At 42.7% G+C, this 17,563-nt stretch overlaps 1 protein-coding gene across 1 annotated transcript in view; it reads left to right on the forward strand.

The window, feature by feature from the left end:
* The window catches only part of lobo (coiled-coil domain-containing protein lost boys), a 13,474-nt gene extending 1,088 nt beyond the window's left edge, over positions 1 to 12,386 (forward strand). The window contains exons 2-15 of the mRNA XM_086538287.1: positions 49 to 174; positions 1,061 to 1,255; positions 3,084 to 3,242; positions 3,777 to 4,007; positions 4,824 to 5,139; positions 5,661 to 5,786; positions 6,151 to 6,279; positions 6,993 to 7,152; positions 7,901 to 8,027; positions 8,668 to 8,877; positions 9,939 to 10,157; positions 10,489 to 10,590; positions 11,446 to 11,553; positions 12,114 to 12,386. Of these exons, the coding sequence (XP_086394413.1) occupies positions 49 to 174; positions 1,061 to 1,255; positions 3,084 to 3,242; positions 3,777 to 4,007; positions 4,824 to 5,139; positions 5,661 to 5,786; positions 6,151 to 6,279; positions 6,993 to 7,152; positions 7,901 to 8,027; positions 8,668 to 8,877; positions 9,939 to 10,157; positions 10,489 to 10,590; positions 11,446 to 11,553; positions 12,114 to 12,386 (2,481 nt within the window). The remainder of the gene's footprint in view (positions 1 to 48; positions 175 to 1,060; positions 1,256 to 3,083; positions 3,243 to 3,776; positions 4,008 to 4,823; positions 5,140 to 5,660; positions 5,787 to 6,150; positions 6,280 to 6,992; positions 7,153 to 7,900; positions 8,028 to 8,667; positions 8,878 to 9,938; positions 10,158 to 10,488; positions 10,591 to 11,445; positions 11,554 to 12,113) is intronic.
* Positions 12,387 to 17,563: the final 5,177 nt, after the last annotated feature.

Genomic DNA, 17,563 nt, shown 5'->3' on the forward strand with positions numbered 1-17,563 from the left:
AAGTGAATATCATCCCAAAGTCAAAGTTAATAGAAAATTAACTTCCAGAAGAGCATCGTGAGCTTCGTGGTCCCTTCCCTCGTCCCTTATTCGCAGTTGCTGGAGTTGCAATCCGCTGCACAGGTGTTGGCTGATCTCATGACCTATCTGCCTCCCTCCGTCCCTCCGTCCTTGGTGAGTTTTTCTTGGGGTTTCTTGCCGTAGAGTTATGTTCTTGTGTGTGTGTGTGTGTGTGTGTGTGTGTGTGTGTGTGTGTGTGTGTGTGTGTGTGTGTTTGTGTGTGTGTGTGTGCGTGTGTTTGTGTGTGTGTGTGTGCGTGTGTTTGTGTGTGCGTGTGTGTGTGTGTGTGTATGTGTGTATGTGTGTATGTGTGTGTTTTATGTATTCGCTATAGGTCCAATTGTCAAAGAGATCTAAAGACGAAATATTAATACAACTTCTATAGAATTCAGGTCAGTTAATGCCCTATGCGCAGCCCCAATATTGGGTCTCTATCCCCCCCCCCCTCCTCCCATACCCCTTCAGCCATTATAATTATACCCTTTTCTACACACCTTAGCTGTAGGATGATAGGATGACGTCATTATTGCTCATAGGATATGCCGTTAAGCCATGTTTATGATGATTCCGCAGTGCCCTGACTCTGGTGCCAACAGCTATGGCGTCGGTTCCCTCGGTGCCCTAAGCACGTACTTAATTGCTTAATAATTGATTTACTTAGTTGCTTAATAATTAATCCATCTCTACACCCCCTCCCCATATGGAGGTCTAACCAAGGAAGGGAGGAAGGGAGGAAGGAAAGAAAGAGGAAGGGAGGGAAGTAAAGAAAAAGGGAGGAGGGGAGGGAAGGAAAGAAAGAGGGAGGAGGGGGGAGAAGAGAAAAGGAGGGAGGGAGGGAGGGAGGGAGGGAGGAGGAGAGGAGGGAGGGAGGGAGGAGGGAGGGAGGGAGGGAGGGAGGGAGGGAGGGAGGGAGGGAGAAGAGACAGAACCCGGGTTCCACGATAGTAATACGACTCCCATAACCATTTCCCTCTCGGTTCTCACGCCCATTTCTTCGAAGCCTGAGACGGTGCAGTCGCCCGCCCGCGTCATGGCACTCCAGAAGGGCAGTGGCGTTGAGTGCGCCCTTGTGATGGCGTCGATACTCCTAGGGGCTGGCTACCGCGCCTTCGTCGTGCAAGGGGCAGCGGAGATGTCCCTCGTGGCTGCAGACACGTCCTCGCTTCCGTGTCCTTATTTGCAACAGGAGGAAGAAGTATGTCTTTGCTGTTGTTGTTGTTGTGTGTGTGTGTGTGTGTGCTTGTGAGTGTGTGTGTGTGCTTGTGAGTGTGTGTGTGTGTGTTTGTGTGCGCGTGTGTGAGTGTTTGCATATGTTTGTGAATAATTGCTCGTAAGAAAAATTAAGAGTTGTAGAATACTGATTTTTATCCATAGGTCATTAAAAACCATTGCAATAAGTAGAATAATTTATAATTGTATATGCACAGGAATTTTCTCCACATAACGGTGAATTGTCATAACAAAATAGTATTTTGCATTATCACAACCATCATCATCATCATCATTATCATTATCATTATCATTATCATTATCATCATCATCATCATCATCATCTTCATCATTATCATCATCATCATCATCATCATCATCATCATTATCATTATTATCATCTTCATTGTATCCCACCGCTGCCACCACTGGGCGCAGTTGTAGTTGTAACCTGCTCGATGCCCTGGTTGTGATCCGGTGGATGATAAACAGACAGACGTTCATGTGTCATGGTCTTTATTGTGGACTCTGTTAATACACTAGGCTCCGGCCGAAGGCACTGGTATTGTACATCATGTGACCCAAGACATTGATTATATATTTCTACTTAATTCAATGCAATATCGCTGGCACTCTGTTTTGACCTGACGCGTTTCCTGTGTTCGTTTCCGCTTCGAAACTTCAGCTTCCCTAGCAGCTGTATTAGCCAAGGAAGGCCTGAGGCGCAGAAAGTGAATCAGGATCCGTACTTAAGAAGGACACAGAAAGAACCCAAGGCAGATCAAGTCAGATCAGGTCAGACAGACAGACAGACAGACAAGAGCGAACAGTTCTGACCTCCGGCCTTTGGCTGGAGCCTAGTGTATTAACAGAGTCCATAATAAAGACCATGACACGTGAACGTCTGTCTGTTTATCATCCACCGGATCACAACCAGGGCATCGAGCAGGTTACAACTACAACAACTGCGGCCAGTGGTGGCTTACAATTGGCGGCAGCAAGCGGGTTACAATCATCGTCATCATCACCATCATCAATATCAATATCATCCTCATCATCACCATCACTATCATCATCATCAGATAGATAGATATAGATAGAGAGATATATGTATATATATGCGCAATATATATTTTTTTCCCTCTTTTCATAATTATTTCTTTTCTTCTCCCTCTTCCTGTGTTCTTCTTAGGATTATGTGTGTCTGTCTTTTGTGACTGAGTCTGTTGTCTATATAGAAGGTGAGAGAGAGAGAGAGAGAGAGAGAGAGAGAGAGAGAGAGAGAGAGAGAGAGAGAGAGAGAGAGAGAGAGAGAGAGAGAGAGGGGGGGGTCATTCTCCTTCTCCCATCTTTTATCATGATCACTTTCCCTCCTTGCAATCTTCCTCTTTGCAATTGTGTGGACGGGCCTCTCCTCCTCCTTCTCTTCGTCTTTTCTCTCTTTTCCCTTTCTTACTTTTGGTTTTATTTCTATTCTCCCCTCCTTATTGTTTTCAGTTCTATATCTCTCTCTTGTTTTCTTCTTGTTCTTCAGCCTTTTTTTCGATTCTTCTTCCTCCTTTTATTTCTCTTCTCAATCCTCCTTTCCATTTATCTTTTCATTTTTCTCTTCCGAATTCTCTTTTTTTTTTACATTCTCCCTCTCCTCTTGTTCTATTCTCCCTCAATCTCCTTCTTTCCGTATTCATCCTCCTCCTCCTCCTCATTTTATCACATTTACTCTCTCCTCTCTGCTTCGTCGTTCCTCCTTTTTTCAGTTCTCTCTCCTCCTCCTCATCTCTCGTTTCTCATTCGTCCAACCCTTCCTCCGTCAGAGGGCGGAGGCCGAGGAGGGCGCGCGGGCGTCCAAGTACACGGTGCGACCTCCTCCCGACCTCCGCAGTCGCTACGTGGCCATCATGGAGGAACGCGAAAGGAGGAGGCGCCGGGCGGAGGAGGAGGAAGCGGCCAAGGAGGAGGTTCAAGTGGAGGAGGTCAGTGGAAATGGCGGTTTTCCCTCTCCTCCCCTCGTGTGGGAGCACGAGGGGAGAGGGGAAGTGTTTGCCTTTGTGGGATGGCACGAACAAATGCGTATGCATGTATGCACGCACACGCGTGTCGCGTAGTCGCACACACACACGCGCGTACACGTATGAATGCACGCACGCACACGCACATACACCCACACGCACACACACACATACACACACACACACACACACACACACACACACACACACACACACACACACACACACACACACACACACACACACACACACATACACACCACACATACACACAAACATATATATACTTTATATGTATATATATATATATATATATATATAGATAGATAGATAGATAGATCGATAGATATAGATATGCATGTACCCCTTATCCTGCGCCCCCCACCCCCTCCACCATTACAACCTCAACGAAATGATTTTCTTCCAAACGAGGCAATTTTATCAATTCTTTTTTTTCTTAACACTCTCCCCTTGTGTTCAGAGATCCTTCTTTGCCAGGCCGAAGGAGGCGGTTCCCCGAAGGACTCCACTTCTCACCTCCACTTCTGGGTGTTAGTCCTTCCTCCGAACCGCGAAGTGACCACGCCCACTGTGGTCGAGCCAACCAATGGGCAAGTGATACCGTTAAGCCCCGCCCAGAATCCTCCTTATCGCCAGGTACACGGTGTCTTTGACCACACTAACTATTGGGCGGCCGTGCGGTACGATTCTCCTGTGTCTTCTGATATGGTGAGTTGGAGGAAGGTTTTTTTTTATGAATATTTAGTTCCTGATATTGAAATAACTTTGGTTTTGGTTTTGTGATATCAATTTAAAGTCTGTTCTTAATTAAGCATGCTTTTGTTTATTTAAAGAGTGTTTTGTTTATACCTTGTTGTGCGACTTTGTACCTTGGTGTGTGGAAACACCGAATTAAAAGTAAATTATCAGTCACACAACATAGTCTCTGGACTGGGTTAGAAAAATTCGAGCGACTGCCTCTCCGTAGTCACTGGACGCAGTCTGTGGCTCATATATTTTTGCTTAAATATTTCAACAAACGTCGCATTAGTATCGCTGGACTGTTGCGCAATTATCTCAAGATGATCGCTCGACAGCCGTGCGAATGTTAAGGCAAGATTTCCATAGTGGGGGAGACAGTTGCCTACAGTCGCGGTGCTGGACACTCCATAGAATATGTCGCCGTCTCAGGAGTGTTGCACGACTGTATCTCGAGGGTCTCGGAGCAGTTGAGATACATTGCCATGCGACGGTAGACTTTGTATTGTGAGTATAAGGCTCAACTTAAGGACGATAAATCGAACGAAATGCCGGCAAGTTCGTAAATCTCCGTTCTTCTCTCCCGCTCTCTCTCTCTCTCTTTTTCTTTATCTCTCTCTCTCTCTCTCTCTCTCTCTCTCTCTCTCTCTCTCTCTCTCTCTCTCTCCCTCTCTCCCTCCCCCTCCCTCCCTCCCTCCCTCCCTCTCTCTCCCTCCCCCCCTCTCTCTCCCTCCCTCCCTCTCTCTCCCTCCCTCCCTCTCCCTCCCTCCCTCTCCCTCCAATTAGTTCGACCTATCGGACCGGTCGCTGTGGTTCCCGCTGATCGAAGATCGCCGGACGTCCAGAGCGAAAGGCGACCCTCCCCCGCGACTCACAGCCCCCCCCTCATCTCCCGACCGCCGCGTCAACGAAGCTGCGCAGACGTCCTCCGGGGACCAGCACCCTCCTCAGCCTCCCGCGCACTCAGGGGGAGAAGAACCCACGAGAGAAGGGAGTGGAGGGAAGGTGGGCAAGAGAAGAGCATCCTCCTCGGGACCTCGATCTGCTGACGAAGTGCGCGTCCCGAAGAGCTGGGCGAAACCCGTCTGTATTTCGGAGGAAGGTGGGTCCCGTTTCCGGTTTCTCTTCGTTTGCGTTTTTTTTTTGTCTCTTTGTGTTCCGTGTTGCATCTTTCGGTTGTATTGTTTTAATTAAGGATGTCAGTATTGCGTTGAAATTGCTTCTGATATGTAAAACAGTATAGTTGAAACGTGAAAAGCAGTCTTTTGGATTTACTTCATATGATTAGAGTAAGTAAGATGCGATATATATTTACGGATATAGGCGCTTAAGCATATATATATGTTATATATATGTGTGTGTGTTTCTGACATTTTGTATTTTACATTTATTCATGTAATGTATATAAATGTCACAAGTAATATAAATTTACACACATTCAAACTAGTATCCGCAAAGATTAGTAGCAGATACTAGGCAAGACTAATAGCACCACTAGTAACAGTAATAAGATTTCCTAAGATCATACCCACTACCACTCCTGCAATGATGACATCAATAAAAACCAAAAACAAAATCAAAGTAAATACCAATCACCAAAAATACAACCTCAACTCCCCCCAGCTTTGCGACAGAGGTTTCCGGGCGGCTGGAGGGAGGAGCGATACCAAGGGGCGGTGGTAAGGAGGTATTCCCCTTTTTCCCACCCGAGGGGCGCTACCCTGGTACTGACGCTCTTTTCCCAAGATGGTTGGTATTGGTGGGCGGGCGTGGCTTGCCTAAGAACGTTTACTTCTTGTTGTTGTTGTTGTTGTTTGTTCGTTCACATACGTTGCGTCACTGATTCTGGATGGAAAAGTCTTTATCTTGGCATCAAACATGTTTTTTTTTTTTTTCATAGATTCTAGATTGAAAAATCTTTACCTTGGCATCGAACTCATGTTTTTTCTTTCTCTTCTACACATTATTCCAATCATCTAAGTTTGTTTTTTTCTTCCCTCTCTCTCTCTGTCTCTATCTCTCTCTCTCTCTCTCTCTCTCTCTCTCTCTCTCTCTCTCTCTCTCTCTCTCTCTCTCTCTCTCTCTCTCTCTCTCTCTCTCTCTTCTTTTGTAGACGAGAAACCACGCGAGGTGAGAGAGGAGTTCGAACAGCGGAGAGACGGCATCGAAAGCCGCGTGACGGACCTGGCGACGGGGGCTGTGACCGAGACTTTCGCCAAGACTCGTCAGGACACTCTTAAACGTAAGGACGACGGAGGGAAGGACGAGTTGGAGCGAGGAAGGAAGGGGAGAAGGAGAAATGAGGGAGGGGAGGAGTGGCGTGGAGGAAAGGAATGAGGGAGGGAGGGAAAGAGGGAGGAGAGCGGGGAGAAGAGAAAGGGAGGGAGGGAGGGAGGGAGGGAGGAAGGAAGGAAAGAGAGAGGAGCGGGGAGAAGAGAAAAGGAGGGAGGGAGGGAGGGAGGGAGGGAAGGAAGGAAAGAGAGAGGAGCGGGGAAAAGAGAAAAGGAGGGAGAGAGGAGGGAGGGATGGAGAAGAGAAAAGGGAAGGAGGGAGGGAGAAGAGAAAAGGGAAGGAGGGAAGGAGAAGAAAAAGGAAGGGAGGGAAGGAGGGAAGGAAAGAAAGAGGGAGGAGCGGGGAGAAGAGAAAGGAAGGGAAGGAGGGAGGGAGGGAGGGAGGGTGAAGAGACAGAACCCAGGTTCCACTAGTCTTATCCCGATAGTGATTTACGACCTGGAGAACAATAGCAGCCAGTCCTAGAATGTTCTTTGAACAAATACTACCATTTTTTTCGAGGGCAATGATAATTGATAACGTGTTGAAATATCATAAAAGCAATTATAACCTCATTAGAAACAGATTGAAACCAACCTAGGGACCTCAGCTGAATCTGAGTCGTGTAACCCGGTCTTTAGGATACTGAACTCCTCTCCCTTCATCTCTTCTCCGAACCCGCAGGTCATCAGTACTGGGTGTCGCCGTCGGTCCTCGCGTCCCGAGCCTCCTTAGACGGCTTGACGAAGACCTCGAGGGAAGTCCCTGAGGAGGAGCGACTGGATGGCCACGGGGAGGAGGAGGTCTTCGCGTTCCATTCAAAGTTCCGCGTCGACGCCTTGAGGTATGGGGAGGGTGGGAGGAGAGGAGGGGGGTTGGGGGAGGGGGGAGGGAGGGGGAGAGGGAAGGAGGGAGGGAGGGAAGGAGGGAAGGAGGGAGGGAGGGGGCGTCGGTCAGTCCTGGAGTAAGCATTGGTAGCAATAAAAAAAAACAAAAATTAACTGACCATTATGCAGTAGAAGTACGTGTCTTGGGTCACCAGGGGGAGGGGAGGGGGAGAGGAGGGGGAGAGGGGTTCACCGCATAGTACCGAAAGTCTTGATGTAGCATCGACCTTTAATAAATTCCCGATTTACCGAAAGGGCTAAAAGACATTTGATGAGAACGGCAGCCATAGGCCTTATGTCACCTTACATCTGAGATACCCCGAAATGGCACCATTGGAAGGTCCGAGTGCCACTAATGTTGGGTTGTGCCGTTGGTGATAAGAATATTCTTTTTTATTATTGTTTTATCGGCAAAATGATGGATGGGTTAGCAAATGCTGAATTAGGATGTCTAGATTTCTGATAATTCCTGTATAGATAGGATAATAACTACAAATGAAGGTAATGGATAGGTTTAGACGATACCTTGATAGGACGAACAATACAGAACAAAGTGACATTAAAAAAAATACAACGCAATATGATCCACGCCATTTTTTATTTATTTCTTACTATAGTCAAATTTCTCCTCTTGTCATCTCATTCCCCCCCCCACCTTCTTCCATCCCCATTTCACCCCCCCCCCCACCAATCCACGCCCACTAGGAGCCGTATAATCGGGGGCGGAGTCTGGAGGGAAGAATTCGACAAACGCCCAGACCTGCTGTTGGCTCGCACCGTCACCTTCACGCCCACGACAGACTCTGGCGCCGCGCCCAGCAGGGCAATACAGGTGAGCCGCCCTAAGCCGGTGGTGGGTGAAGGAATAATGAAGAAGGGATGGATGGAGGAGAGGGTAGAAAGGCAGCGAGAGTAATAATGATGATAAGGATGTTAGTGATAACGATGATTAAGATGATGGTAACGATAATGATAATGTTATAATGGTGATAATGATGATAATGTTAATAATGGTGATAGTAATGACAATAATGATGATAAGTATGGTTATATTCATAACAGTAATAGTGATAATAATGATAATAGTAATAACAATATTTATGATATTAATAATGATGATAATTGTAATATTAATATTCATATCATCATCATGAAATACTCATAATAATGAATAGGATGATATCAATAACAATTATCATTGTTTTTATCACTATTCTAGTATCATTCTTATTACTATTATTACTGTCGTTGTGGTCAACATCATTATACCTACTATTTTATAATCATCATTAATATTACCACCATCACTAATAATATCATCATTTATTACTCGTACCGATAATGATAACAATCATAACAACGATCATAGTTATTCTCAACAGCAACAGTTCCACAACAGTGATAACAAATACCAAAAGTACCAACAGTACCCCTTACCCCCCCACTTACCCCCCTTCCTTCCCCACCCGCAGAGGATTGAGGAGGAGTTCGCGCGGCCGGAGGGCACGGCGCCCCACGAGGCCGTGCAGCGCCGCGTGTTTCTGGTGGCGGAGGGCAGGATTCTTCTTGTCTACCACTACGGGCACCATCGCCTCCTACAGCCGACCAGGTCCTTCGTCAAGCCGCCGACGTCGAACGGTCGGTCGGCCACGCTCTCGCAGGATATGACGCATGGTTTCCAGGTGGGTGGGGTTTTGGGGTGGGTGGAGGGGTGGGGTGGGGTTTGGGGTAGGGGGGTTTCCAGGTGGGGTGGAGGGGTGGGGTGGTGTAGAGGGGTGGGGTTTTGGGGTGGGTGGGTTTTTGGGGTGGGGTGGAGGGGTGGGTGTTTAGGGGTGGGTGTTTAGGGGTGGGGTTTTGGGGTGGGGTGGAGGGGTGGGTGTTTAGGGGTGGGTGTTTAGGGGTGGGTTTTCGGAGTGGGTAGGTGAGTGGGTTTCCAGGTGGGGTGGAGGGGTGGGTTTCGGAGTGGGTGGGTGGGGGGCTATGTAGGTTTTGATATAGGGAGGGGAGGAGGGGATGGGAGGGAATGGGGTGGGGATAGGGAGGGAGGGTATGTGGGTTTTGAGGTGGGGAGGGGGGGAGGGTAGGGAAGGGAAAGGGGAAGAATCTTCTGTTTTTGTTTACCTTTCAGTCTTATTTTTTGTCCCTCTTTCTCTGTCTCTCTGTCTCTCTCACTCTCTCGCTCTCTCTCCTCTTTCTCTCTCTCTCAATGTCTATTTTTCTTGTTTTTCTCTATCTCTATCTCTGTCAATCGAACTTTTAAAAATGTCGGCTGGTGTAAACGCTCTTTACAAGTGTAAGTGAAGACAACTGAGACAAAATCAAGAACAGATTAATTATCGGTTGATTCCTCAATATTCCGATTCCGCGAGGATGATGCAGGAAACCAATCTATTTCGTCATAAATAAGATATACAAGTTAAATAAGTTACAAATACAATACGGATTTTAAAAATTGAAGATATATCAGCCTTTGGACTTGAGAAGAATATTAAATATGATATATAAGTTAGATAAGTTACAAATACAATACTGATTAAAAAAAATGAAGATCTATCAGCCTTTGCACTTGAGAAGAACATTAAATAAGATATATAAGTTAGATAAGTTACAAATACAATATTAATTTAAAAAAAATAGAAGATCTATCAGCCTTTGAACTTTAGAAAAACATAAATCAATCTCTAAAAGAAAACCTCAAAAGAACGTAATATAAACATCATCCCTGTCCCTCGCCCCTCCCCAGCCTGATCCAACCGTCGAAGATCCGCCCATGCCCCAGCTGTGGGCGGTGTTGCGGGCGGAGATGGAGGCGGAGGCCGTGTCGCAGGAGGAGGTGCGCAGGGGCGTAGAGGAGACGGCGCAGGTGCGAGAGGCAAGAGTCCGGGAAGAGGAGGACCCAGCTCTCGTGACGCACATCTTCGACATCCATCGGAATGAGACCGTCCAGTTCATCTTTCGACAGGTGCCCGGGGGAGGGGGGAAGGGGAGGGGGAGGGGGAGAGGGGACGGTCTGATCTGATCTCGCCCATATTCACACACACACCCACACGCGCACGCACACGCACACGCACACGCACACGCACACGCACACGCACACGCACACGCACACGCACACGCACACGCACACGCACACGCACACACACACACACACACACACACACACACACACACACACACACACACACACATATATATATATATATATATATATATATATATATATATATATATATATATATAAATCATACACAGGAGGTTTGACAGTCGTTGCATAAGACTTCGTATCTCCGCAGAGACAATACGACGAAGCGCACCGCGAAGAGACACTGAGGAAGAAACGGGAAGAGAGGGAAGGCAAAGTAGACACCATCGCCCCGTATACACCTCTACTAACGGTTAGTATCAAGTGCTACTGACTTTATATAGTTTTGGATCACGACTCAATAATATTAGTTTATTTTTATTTTTTTTTTCGTTATTATTAATAATCTTTTTGTCATCTTGATCATGCTAACTTCACTTCCTCCCCTCTTGACCCCACAGCTCAATATCATTCGTTTTTTTTCATTATTATTAATATAATTCTTTTATTTTCCTTTCTTTTTCATTATTATTAATAATATTTTCATTACCTTGATCATGCTAACCTCACTTCCTCCCCTCCTGACCCCACAGCTCAATATTATTCGTTTTTTATTTATTTTTTCTTATTATAATCATATCTTTTCATCACTTCCTCCCCTCCTGACCCCACGGCTCAATATCATTCGTTTTTTATGGATTTTTTCTTATTATTATCATATCTTTTCATCATCTTGATTATGCTAACCTCACTTCCTCCCCTCCTGACCCCACGGCTTATTATCAATCGTTTATTTTTATTTTTTTTTTCATTATTATTAATAACCTTCACTTCCTTCCCTCCAGACTCCACGGCTCAAAATCATTCGTTTATTTATTTTTTTTCATTATTATTAATAACCTTTACATAATTTTGATCATGTTGACCTCACTTCCTCCCTTCCTGACCCACAGCTCAATATCATTCGTTTATTTTCATTTCCTTTTCATTATTATTAATAATATGTTCATCATTCTAACTTCACTTCCTCCCCTCCTGACCCCACAGCTCAATATCATTCGTTTTTTATTTATTTTTTCATTATTATTAATCATCTTTTCATCATCTTGATCATCACTTCCTCCCCTCGTGACCCCTGACCCCTGACCCCTTTTCCCTCCGTCTGCAGTCGGACGCGGAGACAGGCGGGCCCGAGACGGTGCGGGAGAGGTGTCTCCAGGACCTCCGAGAGAGACTCGCCCTTCGAGCCAACCTCCTGCAGGATCGGCTTGACCAGGTGACGTCTTTGATTTTCTTTTTCTTTTCGTTTCTTTTCTTTTGTATTTTTTTCTCTTCTTTTTCTTTTCTTTTCTTTTTTCGTTTGTCTTATTTTCTTTTCTGTCATTTTTTCTTTTCTTTTCTATTCTGTAATTTTTTTTTCTTTTTTCGTTTCTGTCTTTTCTTTTCTTTCTTTTCTTTTCTGTTCTTTTCTGACATTTTTCTTTTCTTTTCTTTTCTAAGACTTTTCTGTCACATTACTTAATGTTCTCATCAGATATTCGTATCGATGTTGAAATCAAATAAGTCATCAGTTAGTTTAATAATCATCTTAATTGATCTTATAGTTCAACGATCGTCCTTAACCTTAACGTTCTTCCCGGATCATCGCCTTAACGATCGTCTTAATTAATCTTAATTAGTCATAAGAATAATGATCGTCCTTAACCTTAGCGTTCTTTTCTTCCCGGATCATCGCCTTAATGATCGTCTTAATTAATCTCAATTAGTCATAAGAATAATGATCGTCCTTAACCTTAGCGTTCTTTTCTTCCCGGATCCTCGCGTTCCCATCCGCAGGCTCGCGCCGCTGTGCTCGAGTGCCGAGACGAGGCCGGGCGCCGCAAGCGACTGAGCGCCGACGAGCGTGCCGCACTCACCAGCCGCACCGCCGCCGCCGAGGCTTCCCACCGCCGCCTCCGCGCTCAGCTGGCCGCCTGGAAACACGAGGCTTCCGAGAGATACGACAGCCTCGCCAGTCAGCTCGAGGTTGACCCGAGGTTCGCCCTCAACCTCGGCAGCCAAGGGGCGTCGTCGGCTGATGAGGAGGACGAGTCGGGGGCGTCGGGGTGAGGGTGAGGGTGAGGGGGAGGGGGCGTCGTCGGCTGATGAGGAGGACGAGTCGGGGTCGTCGGGGTGAGAGGGGGAGGGGGAGAGGAGGAGAGGGGGAGAGGGGGAGGGGGAAGGGGAGGGGGAGGAGGAGGGGGGGAGGGAGAGGGGGCGTCGGGGTGAGAGGGAGAGGGTGAGGGGGGGGGAGGGGGCGTCGTCGGCTGATGAGGAGGACGAGTCGGGGGCGTCGGGGTGAGAGGGGGAGGGGGAAGGGGGAGGGGGAGGGGTCGTCGTCGGCTGATGAGGAGGACGAGTCGGGGTCGGGGTGAGAGGGGGAGGGGGAGAGGAGGAGAGGGGGGGGAAGGGGAGGGAGAGGGAGAGGGGGAGGGAGAGATAGAGATAGAGAGAGAGAGAGAGAGAGAGAGAGAGAGAGAGAGAGAGAGAGAGAGAGAAGAGAGAGAGAGAGAAGAGAGAAGAGAGAAGAGAGAAGAGAGAAGAGAGAAGAAAGAAGAGAGAAGAGAGAAGAGAGAAGAGAGAAGCGAGGAGAGAAAGAAGAGAGAGAGAGAAGAGAGATATAGATATAGATAGATAGATAGAGACAGAGAGAGAAAGAAAGGAGGGAGAGGAGAGGGCGGGAGGGAAGGGAAGGGAGGTGGAGATGGAGGAATCACGGGAAAGAAATGGTTAAAAGTGAGGCCGAAGGGGAAGGTAAAAAAGGGCAAAAGAGATGAGAAAAGGGGAGTGAGAAAAGGAAGGGAGAAAATATGGGAAGTGTAGGAGAGACAGAGAGAAACAGGATAAAAGGGGTAAAAGATAAGAATATAAGAATATAGGATGTGAGAGAGAGAAGGATAAAATACAAGACAAAGAAAAACAAAAATAAATGAGAATGGGAAAAGGTTAGGAGAGACGGACAGAATGAGAAAGACAGAAACAGTAAAGATAAGAGAAAGAAGGAAAACAAAATAAACGATAAAAAAAAAAAATGTGCGGAAAGAGAAATTTACAGAAAGACAAAATAAACGATGAATGAAAAAGATACAGAATAATAGAACAATCGAAACATATTCCCAATCCTAAAATATTACCTCATATAACTTCTTACGTTCTTCTTTCCCTTACTAAGGACACGCCCGACACATTAAGTAAGTTAGAGATATTTATATATTTGTTACGGTAATAATTATTAAATAATGAGCTTAATTACATTTTCTGGTGTTTTTATTTGTTATAACCTGTTTGTAGAAAGATCGGAAAATCGCCTTCATTCGTTACAAGCACATATATATTTTTTTATCGGAAATTTACGGTGAAAATGGATGTAACAGAATCATTTTCTCGGATATTACAATTATTATTCGAAATGACTCCACAAATAAACTTTATCAAAATCGGAGCAGGTTTATCTTGAGAACTTTCTACAGTCAAGCTATACGGTCCATCATTGATTTGACTGCATCTTCTCTTCACGAATTACATCATAAAAAAAAAAATACAAAATGAGGCAGTGAGAGTCATAAGAATAAGCTAGTTTCATTATACATGTCAAAGGCTATTATCTACCCATAACCATTCATTTTCGAACAAAGGATATTAGTAAGAAACAACCTCAGACTGGCATGCAGCAGTCTTTTAAGCCACCAAAACTTGTGGAACTGCCCATGTGATAATAGGCATAGACCCCCCCCCCCTCAAAAAAAAAAAAAAAAAAAAAAAAAAAAAAAAAAAAAAAAAAAGTTCTCTCACACGTTCTCAAGAAAGATTTAATAAAAATCGTAACATGTTGACTCCCTTTCTACCATACAGGTTCTAGGAAACAGTTGATAACATATATTTCATCATAGACATAAGGCCTTCTACGACTACAATCTAAATAGACGCTCAGTCAACCTTAAATGGATCCATAGTTCCATTAATACTGCCATTATATATGTTTCCATTCACCCAACTACAAGTCAAATTAAGACCAATGTTCATAGAAACAGTAGGGCTTCAATTTAGAATAGAACACATGAAATACACAGTAATAAGCTCTTCTTCAGTAAAATGGTAAAAGGAAGTGACCATAAAAGACCACTTATTTAAAAAAGAACTAAGGAATGAAGCAGTAATGATACATATATTAAGACTAGGATATAGATGTTACTGGGGAATAAGAGAGAAATATCAAAGACTGCCAACACTGCAATTCTCCAGTTTCATAGCCTCTTTTGCACTACCTTCTAACCTGCCCTGTTTTGCAATCATTGGAATTAGCCACGTGACTTGCAACAAAATACTTGCATCCACTTTCCATACTATAAGGAATGAACTCCAATTTAAGCAAGCCAGCAAAACCTGTTGTAAACGTTCTTTGAAAGCCCTGCCCCTAAACTCACTTTAAATTCCACAACCCACTTACGGGAGGCAAATATTTACACACGCACACACACACACACACACACTTCTGGATCACGACCAGAAAATCTAAAAGAAAAAGAAAAAAAAGAAAATGGGTATAACAGCCTAATCTGTTACAACAACTGGAATTCAAATACTAATAATTGAATGATATATATCGTACTAAAAGATATCAGGATCACAAAGTTGATATAAATCACATAAACTAGATCTCTGACACTACTAAATACATACACAGAACAGACCTCGTCTCTGGTACTATTATTCTTACAAATTGGTCACATCCTCTCACGACAATGTGACATTCTATACTGTTTCGATGTGAGTAAACAGCATAGTATTTATTCGCCATAACCCATGTGCAATCCCAGGGGGCTATAACACCATATATACAGCTGGTGAAACCTACACAAACTGGAGCAATAACATGATATTTAAGGTGTAAACTACTACTATAACCTATGTGTCGCCATTAACGTTGTCCTTCGAAGTTCATCTTGGCGGGTCAGCTAATTGGTTCCCTTGTTTTCTCCTTTTCCGTTTCCTCTTGATATCTCCTTTTTAATGTCGGTTGATGGTGTCATGTTAACGCTAATTTCCCTGTTTAATTTAACGAAAAGTTCGTTTCCTAAAATTTTATCTACTATAAGATGGTTAGTAAAAAAAATGGCTGTAAAAGTCATAAATATACATCTAACACTGATGACTTCGCGTCATTCTAGATGTGTATAACGGTCTCGTATATATATCTAGTTTTGATTAAATATATAAAAAAAAGTATGATAACAATACCGATATTAATAAATATACTCGTAATCACAACAGTCATTGTGACTATGATTAGAGTAATAATAAAAATACCATTATTTTGATAAACCAAAAACTCCTCAGCTTTAAGAAAAGATCAAAATATTGAGTCCATTATATTGAGTAAATTTTGATATGAATTTCACATGAATATAAATCTCGGAAAAAGAAACAGAAAAAGAAAAAGAGAAAAATGCACAACATCACTGCAATACATACGTGATTCTCCAGCATTTCATTTCCTTCTCGTAATATATTTTATTTTCCTTCTCTTAATACATACATGAGTTTCCAGCATTTTATTTCCTTCTCGTAATATATTTTATTTTCCTTCTCTTAATACATACATGAGTTTCCAGCATTTTATTTCCTTCTCTTAACATATTTTATTTTCCTTCTCTTAATACATACATGGTTCTCCAGCATTTTATTTCCTTCTCGTAATATATTTCATTTTCCTTCTCTTAATACATACATGAGTTTCCAGCATTTTATTTCCTTCTCTTAACATATTTTATTTTCCTTCTCTTAATACATACATGAGTTTCCAGCATTCTATTTCCTTCTCGTAATATATTTTATTTTCCTTCTCTTAATACATACATGAATCTCCAGCATTTTATTTCCTTCTCTTAATATATTTTATTTTCCTTCTCTCAATACATACATGAGTTTCCAGCATTTCATTTCCTTCTCGTAATATATTTTATTTTCCTTCTCTTAATACATACATGAGTTTCCAGCATTCTATTTCCTTCTCTTAATATATTTTATTTTCCTTCTCTCAATACATACATGAGTTTCCAGCATTTTATTTCCTTCTCTTAATATATTTTATTTTCCTTCTCTCAATACATACATGAGTTTCCAGCATTCTATTTCCTTCTCTTAACATATTTTATTTTCCTTCTCTTAATACATACATGAATCTCCAGCATTTTAGTTCCTTCTCGTAATATATATCATTTTCCTTCTCTTAATACATACATGAGTTTCCAGCATTCTATTTCCTTCTCTTAATAAATTTTATTTTCCTTCTCTTAATACATACATGAATCTCCAGCATTTTATTTCCTTCTCATAACATACTCGTAAGATACTCAAAGAAATAAAAAGGAATTTCTCATTGCTTACCTTTTTCATGTTACTTTTTTTACTTCTCATTTTCACTAAGGATAATGATCGTAATAATAATAATGATCATAATGATGATGATGAGAGTGAGAGTATTATTTTCCAATGTACTATTATCATGGTCTAGATAAAAAGGAAATTAGTTCTTATTAAAACAGATGAATAAATTAATAATTAAGTTCTTATTTAGGATGTGGTTGGCATCATTGTTGTCATTATTAATAATAGTAGTGTCCTTGTTATCATAATCATTGATATTGCTTTCGCTTATTGTTATCATTATTAACACTAATGTTGATCATTATAACTATATATGCTATATCTCTATTTAATATCTCCTATCGTTACTTTTTATATACAATGTCGTTATCATTATCATCATTTTTGTTATTATCATCATTAGTATTGTCCTTATTATCATTATTATCATTATCATCATTACTATTATCATTATAATTATTATCACCATTATCATCAGTATAATTTCTATTATCGTCAATGATAATATTATCACCATTATTATTATTATTACAATTCTTATTGTCATAATCATTATAATCATAATTATGATTATTATCATTAGTACTATCATCATTATTATCATCATTATTGTTATTATCATTGGCGAAGGACTAACTGGATAAGGTTAGATTGGTAATTGGATTAGTATTTTGTAGACCAAAAAATAATACACAGGTAACAGCACACACACACACACACACACACACACACACACACACACACACACACACACACACACACACACACACACAGACAAAAAAAAAAAAAAAAAAAAAAAAAAAAAAAAAAAAAAAAAAAAAACAAGGTAATTAGCACAAAATGCTTTAAAAAAAGGGGGG

Source organism: Penaeus japonicus, unplaced genomic scaffold (assembly GCF_977035675.1).
Source record: "Penaeus japonicus unplaced genomic scaffold, GWHDUDI00000001_assembly GWHDUDI00000007, whole genome shotgun sequence".
NCBI lineage: Eukaryota > Metazoa > Arthropoda > Malacostraca > Decapoda > Penaeidae > Penaeus > Penaeus japonicus.